Source organism: Vulpes vulpes, chromosome 15, assembly GCF_048418805.1.
Source record: "Vulpes vulpes isolate BD-2025 chromosome 15, VulVul3, whole genome shotgun sequence".
Taxonomy (NCBI): domain Eukaryota; kingdom Metazoa; phylum Chordata; class Mammalia; order Carnivora; family Canidae; genus Vulpes; species Vulpes vulpes.
Genome location: NC_132794.1, coordinates 84,370,864 through 84,394,067, shown reverse-complemented (window position 1 = coordinate 84,394,067; position 23,204 = coordinate 84,370,864). Strand labels below are relative to the sequence as shown.

The window sequence follows — 23,204 nt, the reverse complement described above, 5'->3', positions numbered from 1 at the left end:
GTTAAGCATCTGCCTTCGGCTCAGGTCGTGATCCTGTGGTCCTGGGACCAAGTCCCACATCAAGGTCCCTGCATGGAGCCTGGTCTCCCTCTGCCTCTATCTGTGTCTCTCATGAACAAATAAATAAAATCTTAAAAAAAGAAAAAAAAAAGAACATCAACTAAAAATTGGGCAAAGGATTTGGATAGACCTTTCACAGAAAGGATATACAAATGGATAATAAGCATGTGAAAAGATACACATTATCATTATTCATTAGGGGAATGCAAATTAAAACCATGCTGAGGGTACAATAATACACTTATTAGAACGGCTAATATTTTTTTTTTAATTTTTATTTATTTATGATAGTCACACAGAGAGAGAGAGAGAGAGAGAGAGAGGCAGAGACACAGGCAGAGAGAGAAGCAGGCTCCATGCACCGGGAGCCCGATGTGGGACTCGATCCGGGGTCTCCAGGATCACGCCCTGGGCCAAAGGCAGGCGCCAAACCACTGCGCCACCCAGGGATCCCCAAAACGGCTAATATTTAAAGGGCAAACTATAACAAATGTTAGAAAGGATGTAGAGAAAGTGCAACACTCATACATTGGCCATTGATAAAAATTTAAAATGATTCAGCCACTTTGAAGTTTCTTAAAGAGTAAAAGACAAACTTACTATGCAACACAGAAATTAAACTAAGTACCTACCTAAGAGGACTGCAAACACATTAACACAAAGACTTGAATGGTAATGTTCATAGTAGCATTATTAGAAATAATCTAAATGTCCATCAGCTGGTGAATGGATAAAGACAATGTGTTACTCTCTATTTAATGGAATACTATTCAGCAATAGAAAGAAACGTCTATTGAAACATGTTACAACACAGATGTAGTCCCTGTTTTATGCCAAGTGAAAGAAGCCGGATACCAAAGATCAAATATTGCATGATTCCACTTAAGAAATGTCTAGAAAGGGGAAATCTATCTGCAAATGGGCACAGAGGGAACTTTATAGTGATAAAATTTTCTAAAACTGGATTGTAGTGATGTTGCACAACTCTATAAATGAACTAAAAATCTTTGAATTGTAGGCTTACAATGGATGAGTATTATGGAAATTATACCCTAATATGTGGTAATTATACTACATTAACGTATGGTGATTATGTCAAAAAAGCTATAAATAAATTAATTTTGTAAAGGTAAATAATTGCAAATTTTGCTGACTTGATAGATAGTAAAGTCACCATATTAGCATTATAAAAAACATTTTAATATATTAGGTAGCTAATTAAAATCATTAGATGAAAAGCCTTACCACAGGCAATTTAAATCTTTCAACACTTTATCTATTTCAGGTCCTCATTTGTCAAACAAGATTACATTACTCCACAAAATTCAGTTACCTTAATAAGAGCTCTTTTGGTGAGTTTCTGGTTAACTTCAGGCTTATTTAATATGTTCTTTGCTCTATGAGCATATTCCAATGTACTCAGAGTTTCCTGTGAAGAAGAAAAACTGCCAGTTACTAAAAATATTATAAGAATAATGTAACTTAGAGTACACCTAAAATGTACTATAAAATAACTTAGAGACAGGGCAGCCCCAGTGGCCCAGTGGTTTAGTGCCACCTTCGGCCTGCGGGTGTGATCCCGGAGATCCAGGATCAAGTCCCACGTTGGGGTCCCTGCATGGAGCCTGCTTCTCTCTCTGCCTGTGTCTCTGCCTCTCTCTCTCTGTGTCTCACATGAATAAATAAATAAAATCTTAAAAAAAATAACTTAGAGACAAAAAATAACTTACAAGAAACAACTAATGGTTATATCTAACCTAAAAATCTATCATCCACTAGGACCACTACGTCTAGCCTTTACAAGGAATTTTGTTCAAAACATCCTTTTTGGGATGCCTTGATGGCTCAGCCGTTGAGCATCTGCCTTTAGTTCAGGTCGTGATCCTGGGGCCCCGGGATCGAGTCCCACATCTGGGTCCCTGCAGGGAGCCTGCTTCTCCCTCTGCCTATGTCTCTGCCTCTCTCTCTCTGTGTCTCTCGTGAATAAATAAAATCCTTAAAAAACAAAACAAACAAAAAACCAAAACATCCTTTTTCCCTTCCTTCCAATTTTCAGGGTTTTCAACTTTATGATAATTTGACCTAAGCATTTTTTACATTAGTCTTCACATTCAATGAACTCTATCATCTGATGAATAAACAAAGCATTCCATATCCATACAATGGAAAATAACTCACCTACAAAAAGGAATGAAGCATGAATATATGCTAGCCATATGGATGAACACTTTTTAAAAACATGCTAAGTACAAGAAGCCAGTCACAAAAGAACACTTATTCCATGATTCCATTTACATGAAATGTCCAGACTAGGCAAATCTATAGATTAAAAAGGTAGGTTGGGGCACCTGCGTGGCTCCGTCGGTTTAGCATCTTAGCACCTGCCTTCAGCTCTGGTCGCTTTCTAGGTACTGGGATTGAGCCCCACATGAGGCTCTCTGATACGGGAAGTCTGCTTCTCCTTCTCCCTCTCCCTCAGCGCCTGCCCCCTGCCGCTAAAGCATGCATGTAGTCTAACAAAGAACTAAAATCTTAAAAAAAAAAAAGGAAAAAAAAAAAAAAGAAAAAAAATTTTAACATAGGTTAGTAGTGACCTGGGGCTGGGAATGGGGGCAAATGAGGAGTGATTCCTAACAGGTTATACAAGTTTTCTTTCTGGGGTAATGAAAATGCTCTAAACTTTGGTGATGGTTGCATGGCTCTGCAAATATATTAAAATCATCAAATTACATACTTTTAATGGGTGAGTTTTTAATGGGTGAGTACATGTATTCTAAGGAAAGAGATTTTTTATTTTTATTTATTTATTTTTTAAAAAGATTTGTTTATTTATTATTTATGATAGACATAGAAAGAGAGGCAGAGACCCAGGAGGAGGGAGAAGCAGGCTCCATGTAGGGAGCCTGACATGGGACTCGAGCCTGAATCCCCAGGATCACACTCTGGGGCGAAGGTGGCGCTGAACTGCTGAGCCACCCAGATGCCCTGGAAAGAGGTTTTTTAAAACAAAAGGGGAGTAAGAGGGATCCCTGGGTGGCGCAGTGGTTTAGCGCCTGTCTTTAGCCCGGGGCGTGATCCTGGAGACCCGGGATCGAATCCCACGTCGGGCTCCCGGTGCATGGAGCCTGCTTCTCCCTCTGCCTATGTCTCTGCCTCTCTCTCTCTCTCAATCTCTCTCTCTGTGTGTGACTATCATAAATAAATAAAAATTTAAAAAATTAAAAAAAAAAAAGGGGGGGGAGTAAGAGACCTTATAAAAGCTCTTCAAACTCCATTTAAAGGAGCAATCACAATAAAATAAGAGATTTCACCATCCTTTTTACTTCTCTTGGTTTTACCGACTCCTCTCACACATTTAGTGCCCTCTTAGCAGGTTCTACAACACTGGCATTCACTTAACCCATTTTTAAGTCTTCAATTAAATCTCCACACGTCACTGCCAAAGGGGGAAGGGGTGTCCCTACTCAGAGGGAAGTCTGCTGCTTCTTCTGCCCCTCCCCCATTTGTTGTCTCTCTCTCTCTCTCTCTCTCACTATAATAAATAAAATCTAAAACAAAACAAAACAACTCCATACATCATGTAACCATCTACTGCTAATGACCATTCTATATTCATACAATGGAAAATAATTCATCTACGAAAAGGAATGAAGCATGAGTAATAAATGAATAATGACAGCAGTTTCTTTTGAAGACTGTGTGGGAAAAGCCATTAAGTAATTGGCTTTTTAAGATTAAAAAAGCTGCCAGGAAGGAAGGAAGACAATCTTTTCAGTGGTATCCTCCTCTATGTGTCCATGTGCAATATCTAGGTTCTTCTACTCTTGCTTAGAATGAATGAAAGCCATTAATGAACTTTTAAAATACATGATAAAAAAAAAGAGCATGTTTTAGCTAAATAAGAATTATATCTACTACACTTGCATATAACCTTCTAAAAGACTTACCTCAAGATTGAGAGATGCAGGAGAAATTGTTGCAATTATAGATGTTCTTGTACGTCCCCCAAGAGAATCCTGTAGGATTCTAGTTAGTTTAGATTCTCGATAAGGAACATGAGGTGTTCTTTCTACAAGAGCAGTAATAACCCTTCCCAAAGTCAAAAGGGATTGATTGATATTTCCAGCTTCCCGAGCTCTCTTGTCAACTGCTCCAGAACGGCCAATGTTCTCACTTCCCGCAAGATCAACCTTGAATTTCAAAAATGAAAGTTGTCAGTTCCATTGGATTTGGATGCAAAGACATTCATTCTCAAATATAATATGTTAAATAGTCAACAAGACAATTTTTCGTAATTAACAAATCACTACAAAGCTAATTACCCAGTGGCTCCTAAAATATTTGTCTACAAGTACAGAATTTCAAGCTGCTCTGAGGTGGTCAAGAATTAAACAGCTGAGGGGTGCCTGAGTGGCTCAGTCCATTAACCATCCAACTCTTGATTTCGGCTCAAGTCATGATCTTAGGATTGTGAGATCAAGCCCCATGTTGGGCTCCTCAGAGGGGATTCTGCTTGAGATTCTCTCTCCCTTTCTCTTTGCCCCTCTCTCCCCTCTAAAACAAATAAATCTTTATAAAACAAAGATTCTCTCTCTCCCTCTGCACCCTCGCCCCATCCGTCTCAAAAAAAAGGGGGGGGGGGACATCTGAGGGCTCAGCAGTTGAGTATCTGCCTTTGGCTCAGGGTGTGATCCCGGGGTCCTGGGATCAAGTCTTACATCAGGCTCCCTGCAGGGAGCCTGTTTCTTCCTCTGCCTCTCTCTCTCTCTCTCTCTCTCTCTGTGTCTCATGAATAAATAAATAAATCTTTAAAAGAAATAAAAGAGAGAGATGCCTGGGTGGCTCAGTGTTTGAATGTCTGCCTTCAGCTCAGGGCATGACCCCAGTGTCCTAGGATTGGGTTACCCACAGGGAGCCTACTTCTCTCTCTCTGCCTCTCTGTGTCTTTCATGAATAAAGAAATAAAATCTAAAAAAAAAAAAAAAAAGGAGAAAGAATGAAATAGTTCAGAAGAACTACCATATGATCCAGCAATCTCACTTCTAGGTATACTACCCACAGGAAATGAAATCAGTATCTCAAAGAGATACCTGCACTCCAGTGTTCAATGCATTATTCAAAATAGCCAAGATACGGAAACAATCAGTGTCAGCTGATGAGTTAATAGAGAAGATATTGTATACATACACAATGGAATATAATATTTAGCCATGAGAAAGGAAATCCTATCATTTGTAACAACATGGATGAACCTAAAGGATATAATACAAAGTGAAATAAGCCAGACAGAGAAGGACAAATACGTATGATCTCCCTTATGTGTAGAATTTAGGTGGGGGGTAGGGGGAGAAGTTCACTGAAACAGAATAGAATAACGGTTACCAGGAGCAGGGGAGTGGGGGAGAAGCAGATGCTGGTCAAAGGGTACAAGCCTTCAGTAATAAGATGAATAAGCTCTGGGGATCTAATGTACACTACAGTGATGAGAGTTAAAAATACTGTAATGAAATTTGCTAAGAGAGTAGACTTAAATGTTCTTACCAAACAAGGAAAAAAAAGTAACTATGTGAGGTGAAGGATATGTTAATTAATCTGATTATGATAATTATTTCACAAAGCATACATATATCAAATCATCACATTGTACACTTCAAATATATAATTTTGTCAATTATACCTTGATAAAGCTGAGGGGAAAAGAAAGAATGAAACAGTGATCTTGGAGGATCCCTGGGTGGCTCAGTGGTTTAGTGCCTGCCTTCGGCCCACGGCATGACCCTGGAGACCAGGGATCAAGTCCCACATCAGGCTCCCTGCATGGAGCCTGCTTCTCCCTCTGCCTGTGTCTCTGCCTGTGTGTGTGTGTGTGTGTGTGTGTGTGTGATGAATAAATAATTAAAAAAAAAAAAAAAGAAACAGTGATCTTAAGGTAGATACTTACCAAGTTCAACTTTCCAATTTTAACAAGTTCTTCTCCATCAATTGTAGTTTCTTTCATATGTATTGTAACAGAGAAAACCGAGTGGGAACGACTAGAAAACAAGATCAGATTGCTCAGTCATTATAATGCAAAACACTGCTTTCTATAAAATATTAAAAAAAGCAAAGAAAGATCAAAATCCACAAGGTAGAGAAAGATAGTATCAGACAGGAGACATTAGTAAGATTTTGGAAGACAGAGGGTAGGTAGACAGAACAATGCTTAGGTTTTTGCTTTCTTCTACCTGCTGCCCTGCAGAAGGGACCCCAATAAGAAACTACCTATAAACACCCTAAAAGACTGAGAAACTAGAATCTTCAGACCTCTAAAAGCTAGATGTGGGATCAGGTTGGGACAGTTGCCTGGTACATCAGAGAAGGCTTGCAATCAATCTTCCTATTCATAAGAATCTCTTGAAATATGTCATCGCCATAAATTCAAACAGTACCACACAAGCCATCAGATTACTTGCCTTCAATGTCAGCTGTTGTAAAAATATATTGCTCTGCTTTGAAAATGTCATCAGAAAAGTTAACACCTTCTCTTGAAAAGCAAATAGTAAATAGCAGTGATTGCTGAAATACAAGATAATCACCACTAGACCATAAAGTGTTCCAATATCTATCTTATGCTATGTACCGACATACAGCTTCTATCTGAGGCTAAGGAGGTAAGCCTCTGAGCATCCCACCATCAAACCAACCACAGCAGGCCCATGTTAACCTAGGCTCCTGCATACAATTTCATTCGAGAAAAAAAAATCTAGTTTAAAAAGTTTAATACTTCTGCTGATTCAACTTGTTTCTGTTCTCATTTCAACATTCTCCCAATACTGGTGCTTGACTCTAAATCTCAAGCCAATAACTAAAGCACGAAATCAAGCATACACACCATCTAGGTATGTGACTCACATTCTGTGACCCACCCCAATCTGAAGTCCCACGTTAAAAAGAAAATGGAATAGCAAGAGCGAGACCCTGGCTTTCCTACCTGGAGTATGCATTCATCAGGGTCGCTGCAGTTGTCCGTTTTGCTGCCCCCTTCTCCAAAATCTGATAGACTTCATCTTTGTTGTGTACTGTAACTTCTTCTAAACCTTTGATTATCACCCCCCTCTGACCAAATATCAAAAGATCATTCATTAGATTGGTTAAAAAAAAAAAAAAATATATATATATATATATATATACACTTACTTCTCAAAGTAGCACACACTAAAATACAGAGATGTTTCATTCTCAAAAACTGAGTTACCTTGTTACGGGGATCATCAAACATCTGCAGTCTCTCAGAAACATCAGAAGATGGATTAAGGAGATCAAAAAGTTCTTCATTATAGATTTCCAACAGAGACACTTTGACTGAAAATTCAGTACCATTATCAGTAAGTTTCTCAAAAATTTGATGAAGAGTACGTGGAATTATACCAGCCAAGGGATCCTGAAATTACAATATTAATAAGGACTAAATAAAACAAGGGAAGAATGCCATTTACTACTGCAGTTAAAACACACATAACAAGGGCCTTCTTTACAATATATTTAAATACAAATATATCAGGGGTGCCTGGGTGGCTCGGTCAGTTGGGCATCTGACTCACAGTTTCAGCTCAGATCATGATTTCTGGGTCATGGGATCCAGCCCCGTGAAGGGCTTCCTGCTTAGTGTGTGGTCTGCTTGAGATTCTTTCCTCTCCCTCCCTCCCCCCACCCCCCCTCACATGTGCTCTCTGTCTCTCCCTAAATAAATAGAATCTTTAAACACAAATATGTCAAAACAAGTTTAGGGATGCCTAGGTGGCTCAGCAGTTGAGTGTCTGCCTTTGGCTCAGGGTGTTTGATCCCGGAATCTGGGATCAAGTTCCACATTGGGCTCTTTGCATGGAGCTTGCTTCTCCCTCTGCGTAGGTCTCTTGCCTCTCTCTCTCTCTTTCTGTGTCTCTCATGAATAAAAAAATAAAATCTTAAAAAAAAAAAAAAACTAACCAAATATTAGAAAAGCCACGTCATTTATAAGAATTTATTCAACAGTAATTATTCTTCTTCATACCTTCCACAAATCTGTCACTTCATGCCTGAGCATTACATAGAAACCAACTGAAGTAAGCTACTCAGAAAGCCAAGTTTAATAATGCTTTCTAAGTTGTCTCAAGAGAACATTAATAATACTACCATGTTAACAGAACAGTGGTCCATCTAAGAGGTATATTCCCTAATTCTAACATAAGTACAGTTGTTTCTCAAATATCTAAGCTACTGTAATGAAATTACTATGAATCTCTAAATTTTGAAACTGTTTTTTAAGCCTATTCCTTATTTCCTATGACACAATTCCATAACTTTATTACCAATGCTTAAAGTTAATGTCTCAACTATGTAACCACTAGAAAAAAGGATCAACATAATGTCAACAATTTGGAAAATTAATTAATTTTTTTTTAACTTTTATTTATTTATGATAGTCACACACACAGAGAGAGAGAGAGGCAGAGACATAGGCAGAGGGAGAAGCAGGCTCCATGCACCGGGAGCCCAACGTGGGATTCGATCCTGGGTCTCCAGGATCGCGCCCTGGGCCAAAGGCAGGCGCCAAACCGCTGCGCCACCCAGGGATCCCTGGAAAATTAATTTAGTCATTAAACTCACTGAAGCACACTTGATGGAAATCTTTGTAAAACGTACTATGTGCTTTCTACACTATCCAACAATACAGTGATCTTAATTTCTTAAACACTCAAGATCAGTGTTGATAAAGTACCATGCAGCCCCTTGCTATGCTAACTTGATGAGACTTACTCCCATGCTGCAGTATTCCCTTTCAAGCCATACTCACATGCCACTTTTCCACAATATTCTGCTCCAACTATTCTGTCCCAAACAGACCGCTCTCTTATCACTTAACTGTGCCATATGTATATGTATATATACACATATACATATAATACGTATGTATTAGTCCTTTCTCTCCTAGTGACACTATGTTTTTCTTAAACAGGAACCATACACTTTAATTTTACTAAAATAAAAAATAATAATAATTTCACTAAAATAGTAGTTCATCCTATATTCATATTTGACATGGGCATACTGATCTTTTCTATTTCATGAAAGAGGACTTCAGCTAAGTTTTTTATTCAGTTATTATTCAGTCATTTTAGAGACAGAAATCTATTTTAAACAATAAATACCTCCTCCCAAGTGTACTCTTCATTAGGTGACCTCTCACCTTCCATTGTAAAGGTTTTTCCAGTGCCAGTTTGCCCGTATCTATCAAAATCAACAGAAGTGTTAAATAAAAAACAAACACATGCATCTAAACCTTTTCATCAATTTGAAAAATTGTGTTTTACTCACGCAAAAATAGTGCAATTATAACCCATAATAACTTCATCCAAAATTGGACACACAACACTTCGGTAAACATCAATTTGTTTAGTAGAAGCTCCAAAAACCTATCCAAAAAATAAAATAAAATAAAAATAAAATCAATTCTTCAGGAATAAAATACTTCAAAATTACTCACTTTAAGAATTTTGTTTTTAATGTATTAACTCATTCAGCCCACTAGATATCCATTGGACAACTCAGAGTCAACTGAAATTTGGGGTTGTACAAGTTGTACAAGAACCTAGAAAAAAATATGTATACAAGGATAACTTTACATAGCAAATAATAAACGAGTAGTAGCATTTTGAGAAATAGGTACCGGGGTGCCTGTGTGGTTCAGTTGGTTGGTCATCCCACCCTTGATTTCGGCTCAGGTTGTGATCTCAGGATGGTAAGATCGGAGCCCCATGTCAGGCTCTGCGCTCAGCCCAAGTTGGTTTGTTCCTTTCTCACTCTGCTCCTAACCCACTCTTGCACTACCTCTCTTTCAAACAAATAAATAAAATCTTTAAAAAAGAAAGAAAGAAAGAAAGAAATAGGTACCATATCAAAAGTATATGTTTTCCTTGAGCTTTTGTCAGCCAATCCTCCGGTTCGTACACTAACTTCTTTTCGTACATGATCACATTCTACAACAGAATGGGCATTAGCTTTCCGTTCTGCCAAATTAAACGGTCTATAAAGAGAAATACAGAGTTACTTAAAAAACTCTTAGTTATCAGGCTACAGATGACATTATTATTAATACCTTAGACAGGGACACCTGAGTGGCTCAGCGGCTAAGTGTCTGCCTTCGGCTCAGGGAGTGATCCTGGGGTCCCAGGCTCGAGTCCCACACCACATCGTGCTCCCTATGTGGAGCCTGCTATTCCCTCTGCCTATGTCTCTGCCTCTTTCTCTCTCTGTGGGTCTCTCATGAATAAATAAATAAAATCTTTAAAAATAATAATAACTTAGACAATAACAAAGTTAAATTTTTTGACAACATTGTTGGTGACAGGAGTTAAATGGGAGACTACTGCTAAAGCAGACAGCACAATTTTTAGTTTCAACTCCCAGAAATAAGTAAGTTCTTTACTTTTCAAAGACATGTAAAACATGACAATTTCAACAGCTGCTTGGAATAAGTACTAATAGAATTAACTTGTAATAAATGCCAAATTAACTTTTCAAAAATCTATTTCCACAATTCTTAGAATCTGAGAAAGTTAGGTTATGACATAGTAGGAAGACTATGCCAAATTTGTGTTCAAAATACTCTCAGTGGATAATTCGCACAAGATAAAAAAAAATAGATAAAAATAATGACTAATACATGGAGTATTTACTATGTGCTAGGTATTCACTATTCAAAATGCTTCACATGTGTTAACTCAGTTTGTCCTAGTGGGGAATAGTAACATAAAACAAATGACTGGGCATCCCAGGTGGTTCAGTGGTTTAGCGCAGCCTTCAGCCCAGGTCATGATCCTAGAGACCCGGGATCGAGTCCCACATTAGGCTACCTGCATGGAGCCTGCTTCCCCCTTTGCCTGTGTCTCTGCCTCTCGTTCTCTCTGTCTCTCATGAATAAATAAATAAAAATTAAAAACAAAACAAAACAAAAAAACCCACAAATGATTATAAGAAAAGTAATGTTTAGAAAGGATATGTAAACGTGCTGTAGGAATATATAGCAAAAATTTAATTGATTAGGACAGGGATGAGTGGGAGAGAAGAGGGGTGGGTGATGAGATAGACTCCTAAAGGAAGTAATCTTTTTTTTTTTTTTAAAGATTTTATTTATTCATGAGAGACACAGAGATAGAGGCAGAGACACCGGCAGAGGGAGAAGCAGGCTCCATGCAGGGAGCCTGATGTGGGACTAGATCCCAGGTCTCCAGGATCACGCCCTGGATTAAAGGTGGCGCTAAACCGCTGAGCCACCCGGGCTGCCCAGGAAGTAATCTTCTAAGCTAAATTCCTTCTTGGACTTTGAGTAGTGTGGACTCTTGATCAGGTCTGCTTAGGCAATGTAGTCCTGTGTGCATATACTTCCCCATTTGAAAAGTGAGGCTAAGTAATAGCACCAACCTCACAATGTAAGAAAAGAAATCCTGTTTAGGGATGCCTGGGTGACTCAGTTGAGCATCCAACTCTTGATTTCTGCTCAGGGTCATGGGATTGAGCCCTGTGGTGGCCCTGGTGCTGGGTTTCCTCTCCCTTTGCCTCCCCCTTTCCCTACTCACTTGCACTCTCTCTCTCTCTCTCAAAAAAGAAAAGAAAAGAAAAGAAAAGAAAAGAAAAGAAAAGAAAAGAAAAGAAAAGAAAAGAAAAGAAAAGAAATCTTGTTTAGTTTACACTTCAGTTTCCCAATGGCTACTACTATGCTTGGCATACAGCAGGCATTCCTAATATCTGTTAAACTACATAGCTTAATAAATATCATCCTAAGAGGAATGATAAAAGAGCTAAAAAGAACCATAGTCTACAGAGTGGCATCTATCAGATATTTATATACTTAACAGATTTCTGGGCCAAAGAGTGAGATGTACTCTTGACCGGAGTTCATTTTTCTCATTCATTACCACATATAATGAAAGGTAAAGCCAAATAGGAAATTATCTTTCCCCTCATCATTAGACAAACCAAGTTGCTATTTATTTTAAAAAGGATACCTCAACATCCTCTGGCATACCCATCCCTAGCATATTTTTTACAGAAAACCAAATTTATGATCCTGGGAAATTTAACTCGGCAACTTCCAGGTAATATATAGTAATGCCATCGATCATCAAATATATTGAAACCTACACAATGCACATAACCCATGACATGCAGTATTATTAAAAGTTTGACAAACCTAGGTCAAAACCAACTTATATTGAGGTAGGCTAAGGGTATTAAGTGGAACGAATTGCTCTCATGTGGGAATAGCTTTTTCAATTAGTCCTTAGTATCTCTCAACTAATCTCTTAGCCTGGATGTGTGATGTTAACCAAATGAATAGTCTTACTGATTTCAGGTAAAAGATGTCCAGCAAAAACAGCAAGCACCAATAAACACAGCTAAGGTAAAGAGAACTGTGCAAGAGTTAAAACTGGAACCTTCCATAAAAGAACAAAGGTTTCAACAGCATCACTGAATTCATGTTCCTACTGTGAGGAACATGCCATAAGCGCCCCTTTGCTGATAGGGATACCAACTTCAGAAAATCTTCTCAAGGATAAAAAAATTTGCATCATCTTCTTGTGGCATAGTGAAACAGTTTTAAAAGCCTCTCATCCCAACAAAATAAATTACAAGCAGCTCCTTAAAGAGATCTAACTTCAGCTTATTTGGTAACCACTGCTAATAACTAAAATGCTCTTGAATTTGGAATAATGAACTCTGAAGTCTTCATTTTCCAAGTTGTCCTTTCTCTAAAATATTCTTTGTTGATTTAATAATACAGAATTAGGGGATCCCTGGGTGGCTCAGCGGTTTAGTGCCTGCCTTCAGCCCAGGGTGTGATCCTGGAGACCCGGGATGGAGTCCCACGTCGGGCTCCCTGCATGGAGCCTGCTTCTCCCTCTGCCTGTGTCTCTGCCTCTGTCTCTCTCTGTGTCTCTCATGAATAAATAAATAAAATCTTTAAAAAAAAAATACAGAATTAATAGTCTTGTTTTCCATTTGGTAACTATAGCATCACATTAAGTTACTGTTTACGGAAAGTTGGTCTGGGCCTTTTTAAAAATACAATTATATACTTTTAAATATATGAATGATTCATAAATGTTCAGATCTAAATTGCTAAAGCACTTGTCTAGATTAAAATGCCAAGATTAACTTAAATCCTAAAACCTTTATGTTACATTCTCACTAGGACTTATGCTAACCTGTACACTATACAAGAATAAGGAATGTTTTGCATGTGTCTTATATATACATATATCAAAGCCTATTTCCTTATTAAAATTTCTCTCTATAAAAACTATCAGTTCCTCAACTCCAAAAGTTATACCTTCCTCTTGAGCTATATATATGTAAAACAAAATTCTCTTCTATAGTTATAATACAAGAACATCATAAAGATTGTATTCATTGTAATAAAGTCATCTCTTTCTTGAAATCTTAGGTTACAGTAAACTGTGCCAATTAAAAATGTAAAACTAAAGAAAAAATTCAGAAAATATATGACAGAGACTACATGTGGCTTGGAAAGTATTCTAATACTTTAAAATTTTTACTATTAGAGCCCTTTACAGAAAAGGTTTGACAACCCCAAGGGTCTCATAAATTGTTTATTTACTAGAGCTTAAGGACATATTTGCTCTAAGAAAGATATCTGAAAAAGAGAGCATGAAAAGAAAATCATCTCTTTATACAAAAATTTTTGTGAATAATTAGTTACAACCTAAACACTTTTCATAAGTAACAAAGTAAAAGAAATCTCATTTTAGGTAGGACTTAAATGTAAGGGGATAATAAACATGAATAATGTTTAATTCTTGGGATAGAGGAAGGGGGCTGGAAAAGGATGCAATAGGGGCTCCAATTGTAATGACTTGTCTGTTTCTAATTTAGGTGATGGATACACAGATGTTTGTTACTTTGTTCTCTATAACTTTTTATAGGTCTGACATATTTTGTAACTAACAATAAAAAAATAAAATTTAAGGGGCACCTGGACGACTCCCTTGGTTGAGCATTTGCCTTCAGCTCAGGTCAAGATCCTGGGGTCCTGGGATCAAGCCCCTGTGACTGACTTCCTGCTCAGAGGGGAGAATGCTTCTATCTCCGCCCTTCCCTCCTGCTCTGCTCTCTCTTGCTATCTCTCTCTCAAATAAATAAAATCTTTAAAAAAAAAGAAGAAAATCAAACCAAACAGAAAAAGCAGTATTGCCTGGCTTTATTAAATTATCAAAATAATCTAAAAATTTGCGTTTGTGGTGTGCCTGGTTGGTTCAGTGGGTAGAACATGCAACTCTTATTATCTCAAGAGTTGTGAATTCAAGCCTCACAGTGGATGTTGAGATTGCTTAAAAATAAAATCTTTAAAAAATAAATAAGTAAAAATTCACGTTTGTATTACGGTCTGTTAATTTTTTTTCAATCTTCAAAACAACTATTAACAGAAGTTCTAGAGTACAACTAGTAAATTGGTCAACCTTAAGGTTACCACCAAATTTCTTCCCTGACACCGAACTCAAAAAGCCAGCTATTGTCTTTGACATCAACAGTTCAAATCACCAAAGCTGAGGGCAACAATTTAAGAAAGTTGTTCACAGATTTTTAAAATAGCCCTTTTTAAAATTTTAGAACTTCTGGATTTACGGAAAAGTTGCTGAGAGTTGGTAGAATTTTAAAACAGCAACAAAAACAGACACTCAAAATACACGTACACCAGTGAACTGTGGAGGGCTTCTTAAAAACTGAATAAATTAATCTCTAAGAAACAGTTTGTATAACAAGTACGTTTTTCCTCTACAGATTAATTTTAAAATTGGGAAGTTATTTGTAAATCAATCCGGGGAGAGTTGAACACCTCCACCCTTTCACCCCGAAGAAACTATCTCCCTCAGTCTAGGGAAGACCAAGTTGCAGTACAATCATAAAGCTATACTGGCTTACGTTGACTCCTTTTAAAAACAAACTCACTCTATAAGTTAACCTTTAAAATTTAAAGACAACGATGCTTCCTTCGTTTGGTAGGGACTAAGAAAATATTGCATCTAGAAGAAAAGGCAAGTGATCGATTATGTTTTTAGCGATGATAGAGAGGACGGTAATCCCAACATCAGTACTAAAACACCTACAGAGTAGGTATGCAGTCTTATTTCCAACTGAGAAATTGCAAGGAGTGGCATATAAAAACGCCACCTAAGTCTCTGTCAACTTTAGTTTTGTTTTTTTTTTAAAGAACACACTTTTCCCTAAAGACTGGAGATCAAATTCTCCTTCTGAATAGCAGTTTTAAACTATAACCTCCAATACAAACATTCTTTCTTCTGAAACACACTGATTTACTCCTCAGAGCAATCTAGCGTCATTTTATTGATCAGAATGCGGAGAACTAGCAACAGGCAGGTTTGCTCCCCGCAGAAACAGCAAACAAAATTCCTCTCTCGGGACAGCACAGGAGGGAGCCCAGCAGCAAAGCCAGCAAAGCCAGCAGAGCCCAGCGCTCCCAATCCTGCTGGTTCGCCTTACCTGCATCTCACCACCACCTGGATGTTCTTTCCCTTCTCCTCTTTCTTCTTCGCGGAGGAATTCGGCTGGGACGCCATTACGAGCCCCGCGGGAAGGCCAAGGCCGGGCAGCGGACTCCCCGGCTGTGGGGCGCGGAGGAGCCGGGAACACCCACGCAAGCAGCTCGACGTCCCCGCTCTCCACCAGGGGCTCTAACTGACCGAGGCGTCTGTCCCGCACTAGCGGGAGCCTCGGAACTACCAATACCGTTTCCGCCCGAAACCTAGGAAACCCAGCAACGACTCGGCGCCTCAATTTGAAAAAGGAGCCCAGACGCCCAGCCAATGGCAGCGCGGGCGCGCGAGGCACCATGGGACGCTGTGTCGTCACCAGAGCCCCACCCTCGGGGCGTGGCCCGCGGGAAAGCAAAAAGGTGGTCGGTCGACCCCCACTTGGAATTCGTAGTTCGGTGGGAGAGGCGCGCGGTTAAACAGTATGACTCTTCAACGTGACCTTGCCCAGGTTCCATAACGTCTGTAAACCAAGGTTTCCTCATTTTGGAAATGGAAATAATAGCAACCATCTTAAGGGGGTTGTGTGAGAATTAATGAGCTAAAGCGGGAATCAGCTTGGACTAGAACACGTAGGGTCAGGAAAGCCAGCCACGATTATAATTATTATTAGCGAATTGTAAGACAGTGTTATGGAAGCACAGAGGAGAGAGGTCCAAAGTGAGCCCCTTTCTCCAGAAGAGCCTTGAATAATTAGGAAGTGTTAAGAAATAAGGTTACCACGGGTACCGAAAAGCGATGAAAGGGCTGTTAAATGCCGTTTTTAGGACTCTGACTTTATCCTTTGACTAATGATAAGATGTCATTAAACGATCCCATGCAAAAGGCAGTACCACACTTGCCTTCTTGGACAACCGTTCCGGAAAGACTGACGCAGGTTTAGGGCTCAACTTCCCGCCCTTTACGCGGCGCACCCAGCGGGCGTCTCAAGGAGGTTGAGCCACCGCCGGCCGCCGTCAGCCTACAAATCCCAGCAGGCAGCGCTCCCTGGCCCCGCCCCTCTCGGCGACCTGCGGTTTTCCGTAGACGTGCTGCGAACGTCCGGGCGGTTTTGGGGTGAGCGACAAGCTTCGAGTGTGGGACCCAGGCCCAGAAAATACTGAATTATGGGCGTATGGCGTAGTTGGCTCAAGGAGCTGAGCTTCTGGGCCACATTTAGCCCACAGGAACCAAGGTGTCATTTTTTTTTTTTTTTTTTTACGTAAGGGACAGATGGAATGGCGCCCCTTTAGTTCCTTCACTCAGTGACCATCCCGCATACCCCCCAAGGAGACATCTATATACAGCTCGGATGGCTGGTCACCTTTAGTATGCTAGTCTATTGATATCTCCCCTTTGACCGCTCACCAGCATCTCAAAGTGGACTTGTACAAAACGGTTGAGCATCTGCCTTCGGCTCAGGGCCTGATCTCCAGATTTAGGATCGAGTCCTGCATTGGGCTCCCTGCAAGGAGCCTCTGCCTCTCCCTCTGCCTGTGTCTCTGCCTCTCTCTGTGTGTCTTTCATGAATAAATAAATAAATCTTTAAAAAAAAAAATAAACGCAAAGACCCCAAGTAAGAACAATGTAGCTGTATTCTTTTATCAAAAGTGAAAATTTTTCTTTCTGCATGCTGTCATTCTGGATGTCTAGCTGTCAATGGTTTTATTGTAGATCTTGATTTTATCCATCAGAAATGTAATCCTCCAATATTTGTATAATTGTCAGAGTTATAGAATTGATTTAGATACCTGTGGGAAGTCATAAAACGGCCAGAGTAGGAGATAATGATTATTCATTAATTGCACTCATTAATCACTTAAGAAATAACTGAATTTTGAACTTTAAAAAACTCTTTTACTAATTAAAATAATCACTAAAATAATAGTTCTACAATTTTTATTCTACAACCTATAATCTATAATATATATAAATTTAATATAATCTGTAATCCAAAAATACTTTTAAAATCTCAGTGGGGAGATACTACCTCACATTCACTAGTATATTAAAAGCAAAAACAAAAAACAACAGATAATAAGTGTTGTAAGGATGTAGAGAAACTGGAGTCCTCACACGTTGCTGGTAGGAATGCAAAATGGTGCAGCCACTTTGCAAAACAGTCTGGCAGTTCCTAGACTTACCACATGACTGAGCAATCCACCCCTAGGTATTCATTCAGTAGAAATGAAAACAAATATCCATCTCAAAATTTGTGTACAGGGGTGCCTGGGTGTCTCTGACTCCCGATTTCTGCTCAGGTCATGATCTCAGGGTAGTGAGATTGAGCCCCTTGTGGCTGTGTGCTGGGCTCTGTGCTGGGTGTGGAGCCTGCTTCAGATTATGTCTCTCCCTTTCCCTTTGGCCCTCCCCCCTCACTCTGTCTCTCAAAAGAAAACTTAAAGCAGCAAATTTTATGGTATATGAATTATATCTAAATAAAAAAATTCAATGTAATTTTTGTTATTTGAAATGGAAATACTTCTATCTTCTCTCTGCAGTGATTCATTTCTAAATATAGAGATCTGGGCCTGGGGTGCCTGGGTGTATACCTAACAGTCAGTTAGGTGTACAACTCTTGGTTTCAGCTCAGGTCATGATCTCAGGGTCATGGGATCAAGCCTCATGTTGGGATCTGTGCTCAGTGTGGAGTCTGCTTGAGGTTCTCTCACCCTCTCCCTCTGCCCTTCCCACTTGTGCTCTCTCTCCCTCTAAAATAAATAAATAAATCTTATTTTAAAAAATATAAAAAGTGCTTTTGACAAAAGAAAAATTAATCTAGACACAAACCTTACAGAATTCACAAAAATGAACTCAAAATGGGTTCCAGATGTAAAGGTAAAACACAAAACTATAAAACTCCTAGAAGACAATGTAGGAAAAAAATCTAGGTGACCCTGGATTTGGTGATGACTTTTTAGATATGACACCAAAGGTACAATCCACAAAAGAAATAATCGATAAGCTGGATTTCATTAAAATTAAAATTTTCTGCTCTGTGAAAGACAAGCCACAAACTGGGAGAAAATATTAGCAAAAGACGTATTTGGAGTATTTATACAAAAGATGCAAAGAACACTTCAAACTAAAAAATAAGAAAACAGGGATGCCTGGGTGGCTCAGTGGTTGAGCGTCTGCCTGCAGCTCAGGGTGTGATCCCAGGGTCCTGGGATCAAGTACCGCATCCGGCTCCCTGCAGGGAGCCTACTTCTCCCTCTGCCTATGTCTCTGTGTCTCTCATGAATAAATAAAGAAAATCTTTTAAAAAAAAATCACAATTATAAAATGGGCCCAAATCAAAGGAGAGACTCCTTTCACAATGTATACATACACCAAATCACCACATTGTACACTTTTAAAAAAATATTTTTTAAAAGATTTTATTTACTTGAGAGAGAGCAAGCTTGAGCATGAGTGGAAGGATGAGGCTGAGGGAGAAGGAGAAGCAGACTCCCTGCTAGTGCAAAGCCTGACACAGTGCTCCATTCCAGGACCCTAAGATCATGACCTGAGCTGAAGTCAGGTGCCTGAACAACTGGAGCCATCCAGGCACCCCAATTTTAAAATTCTGTTTTTAAGGAATCTCTACACCCAACGTAGGGCTTGAACTCACAATCAAGATCAAGTGTCACATGCTTCATCTACTGAGCCAGCTAGGTGCCACCACATTGTACACTTTAAATATAATTTTATTTGTCAATTATACCTCAATAAAGCTAGGAGGGGGCTGGCAAACAAGCCAAAGACTTTAACAGAGGCCTGACCAACGAAGATTTACAGATGGCAAATAAGCATGTGAACGATGCTCTACATCATGTCATCAGGGACATGTAAATTGAAACAATGAGATTTCCTACATACCTATTAGAATGGCCAAAATCCAAAACACTGACAACACTGGTAAGTGTTGGTAAGATGCTTGTAAATGCTGGTAAGAATGTGGAGCAATAGGAACTTTCATTGATTGCAAGTGAGAATACAAATTTTATGACCACTTTGGTCATTTCCTACTAACTAAATATATTCTTACCATCCAGTCTAGTAATCATACTCCCTGGTATTTACCCATAGGAGTCTTTTTTTTTTTTTTTTTAAAAGGGGGGGATCCCTGGGTGGCGCAGCGGTTTGCTGCCTGCCTTTGGCCCAGGGCGCGATCCTGGAGACCCGGGATCAAATCCCACATCAGGCTCCTGGTGCATGGAGCCTGCTTCTTCCTCTGCCTGTGTCTCTCTCTCTGTATGACTATCATAAATAAATAAAAATTAAAAAAAAAGATTTTACTTATTTTTTCATAAATAGAGACACACAGAGAAGGCAGAGACATAGGCAGAGGCAGAAGCAGGCTCCCTATAGGAAGCCTAGGTGCCCCTACCTAAAGGAGTTTTATGTTCACATAAAAACCTGCACACAGATGTTTCGCGGCTTTATTCATAATTGCTGAAATAATGGAAGCTACCAACATGTCCTTCAGTGGGTAAAAGGATAAACCATCTGTGGTACCTACAGACAATAGAATATTTATTAGCACTAAAAATTAATGAACAGGGATGCCTGGGTGGCTCAGTGGTTGAGTGACTGCCTTTGGCTCAGGTCGTGATCCCAGGGTCCTGGGATCAAGTCCTACCTCAGGCTCCTTGCAGGGAGCCTGCTTCTCCCTCTGCCTGTGTCTCTGCCTCTCCCTCTGTCTCTCATGAATAAATAAATAAAATCTTTAAAAATAAATAAATACATAAATAAATAATAAAATAAAAATCAATAAACAAGCCATAAAAAGACATGGAAGAAACTGAAATGCATATTATTAAATGAAAGAAGCCAATCTGAAAAGGCTATATACTATATGATTTCAACTATTTGACATTCTGAAAAAGGCAAAATTATGAATACAGTGAAAAAATCAGTAGTTGCCAGGGGTTGGGGGAGGGAGGGATGAATAGGCAGAGCACAGATTTTTTGTTAAAAGATTTTATTTATTGATGAGAAACACAATGGGGGGGGCAGAGACACAGGCAGATGGAGAAGCAGGCTCTCTGCAGGAGCCTGATGTGGGACTCGATCCCAGGACTCTGGGATCATGCCATGGGCTGAAGGCAGGTGCTAAACCGCTAAGCCACCCAGGGATCCCCCCCTTTTTTTTGAGAGAGAGAGAGAGAGCAAATTGGGGGAGAGGGGCAGAGGGAAAGGGAAAGAGAATCTTAAGCAGGCTCCACGCTCAGCACAAAGCCCTGCGTGGGGCTTGATCTCACAACCCTGAGATGAAATCAAGAGTCAGCCGCTTAATTGACTGAGCCACCTAGGTGCTCTGGGTATAGGGGATTTTTAGGGCAGTGAAAATGCTATGTACTATACTATAATGGTGGATGTATGTCATTATATATTTGTCCAAACCCATAGAATGTGCAATATTGGGGTGCTGGGTGGCTCAGTTGGTTAGATGACCAACTCTTGATTTCAGCTCAGGTCATGAGATTGAGCCCCATGTCAGGCTCCTAGCTCAGCAGGGAGTTGGCTTGAGATTCTCTCTCTCCCTCTCCTTCTCTCCCTTTTCCTCTGCCCCTCCACACCGTCTCTCACATAAACAAATCTTAAAAAAAAAAAAAAAAAAGAATGTACAATACCCAGAGTGAGCCCTAATGTAAACTAAGGACTTTGTGTGATAATGATGTATCAATATAGGTTCATCCATTGTCATAAGTTGATGGTGGGCAAATACTGATAATGGGGGAGGCTATGCATGTTTGGGATCAGGAATATACAGGATATCTATATACCTTCTACTCATTTTTTCAGTTAACCTAAAACTGCTCAAAAACGATCAAGCAAGCAAACATATAAAGCAGTGGTGCCTGGCTGGCTCAGCCTATGGAATATGTGACTCTTGGTCTCGAGGTTATGAGTCTAAGCCCCATGTTAGGTAATAGATATTACTTAAAAATAAAATCTTTATAAATTTTTTAAATATGGGATGCCTGGGTGGCTCGGTGGTTGAGTGTCTGCCTTTGGTTCAGGACATGATCCCGGGGTTCCGGGATCGAGTCCCGCATCGGGGTCCCTGTAAGGATCCTGCTTCTCCCTCTGCCTGTTTCTGCCTCTCTGTGTCTCTCATGAGTAAATAAATAAAATCCTTAAAAAAAATTTTTTAAATAAAAATAAAGCCTATAATCCCTTGGGAAAAAAAGATTCTAATCATTTCACAGAGTTTTATTCTTACTTTGACAACAAAGAAAAGCATTTTTGATAGGCATCCTACTATCCTAATATAGAACTACATTTTGATAAAATATAAATTTGTATTTTGTTCTCCTGTATTTCCTTCCAAGCAGGTAGGTAAGCCTTTCTGAATAATTGAAGGTTGGAAAATGTTTGCTACTGTCTTAGATTTTCTATTTCAAACCTTTTGGAAATTACTAGTCTGGAGAAATGAGTATTTTTATATAACCCATGAGCTCATTAGCATTTTTATTTTCAAAAATAGTAGTTTACACCCATGATTATTACTACAGTTTCATATCTTCAAAATTTACCCTAATAATCATCATAGGAGATAGGATTTTGTAACCACAAACATTGGTGTTTTGTATAAGAAAAATCACATTTTAAATATGATCCTGAAAAAAAATATGAGCCTTGACTTCTTCTTCCACCTGGAAACTTGTTTTTTTAAAAAAAGAGTTTATTTATTCATGAGAGACACACAGAGAGAGAGAGAGAGGCAGAGACACAGGCAGAGGGAGAAGCAGGCCCCACACAGGGAGCCCAATGTGGGACTCGATCCTGGGTCTCTAGGATCACACCATGGGCTGAAGCCGGTGCTAAACCACTAAGCCACCAGGGCTGCCCTGGAAATGCCAGTCTTGATTACTATTGCAAATCCTTCACATATCACTCTCTGGGATATGAAGAGGTCCAGTCGTTTCACACAGAGAAAAACATGTGTGGAAAGCCTACCCGGCTTTGCTTTATACAGGTTACTTCTGAGATGCTCATTTGTACAGCTGCAAGTAGTCCCTGAAGCCTGGGAGCTCTGTGGCCTCTGGGCCACCATTAGGGCAAGGAAGTTTATGCCTCAGAAGTCTGAAGACAGAGGGTTTTTTTCTTTTTCTTTTTTTTTTTAAGATTTTATTTATTTATTCATGAGAGACACAGAGAGAAGCAGAGACACAAGCAGAGGGAGAAGCAGGCTCCATGCAGGGACCCTGATGTAAGACTCCACTCCAGGGCTCCGGGATCACGACCTGAGCCAAAGGCAGATGCTCAACCACTGAACCACCCAGATATCCCTGAAAACAGTGTTTTCTTGTTTCTGCTACTGCTGAGAAGTCTAAAGCCATTCCAATTCCTGATCATTTGTATGTAGCCTCTTATTTTCTTTTTTTCCCCTCTCTGGAACCTTAAGCAATCTCTTTAGTGCTGAAATTCTGTAATAACATGCCTTGATATGAATCTATTTTCACTATTGGGCTGGGCATTCGGTGAATTCTTTCAGTCTGGCGACTCATTTCCTTCAGTTGTGGCAAATATTTTTAAATTATTCATCGAGGGCACCTGGACGGCTCAGCCAGTTAAGTGTCTGACTTT

The 23,204-nt window shown here is 39.5% G+C and overlaps 1 protein-coding gene across 2 annotated transcripts in view; it reads right to left on the bottom strand.

Annotated features, from left to right (window-relative positions):
- The window catches only part of KIF11 (kinesin family member 11), a 47,232-nt gene extending 30,613 nt beyond the window's left edge, over positions 1–16,619 (bottom strand). Inside the window, exons 1-9 of one of the 2 annotated variants that reach the window (XM_072739515.1) lie at positions 16,490–16,619; positions 9,970–10,102; positions 9,394–9,491; positions 9,228–9,306; positions 7,295–7,480; positions 7,031–7,155; positions 6,002–6,092; positions 4,008–4,250; positions 1,394–1,489 (exon numbers count right to left, since the gene is read on the bottom strand). In XM_072739515.1, coding sequence (XP_072595616.1) covers positions 1,394–1,489; positions 4,008–4,250; positions 6,002–6,092; positions 7,031–7,155; positions 7,295–7,480; positions 9,228–9,306; positions 9,394–9,491; positions 9,970–9,972 — 921 coding nt within the window. In that variant the 5' untranslated portion in view covers positions 9,973–10,102; positions 16,490–16,619. Of the gene's footprint in view, positions 1–1,393; positions 1,490–4,007; positions 4,251–6,001; positions 6,093–7,030; positions 7,156–7,294; positions 7,481–9,227; positions 9,307–9,393; positions 9,492–9,969; positions 10,103–15,597; positions 16,111–16,489 lie in introns of those variants that run through there. The other variant, XM_026009815.2, reaches the window with a different exon arrangement.
- Between the last annotated feature and the right edge of the window lie 6,585 nt (positions 16,620–23,204).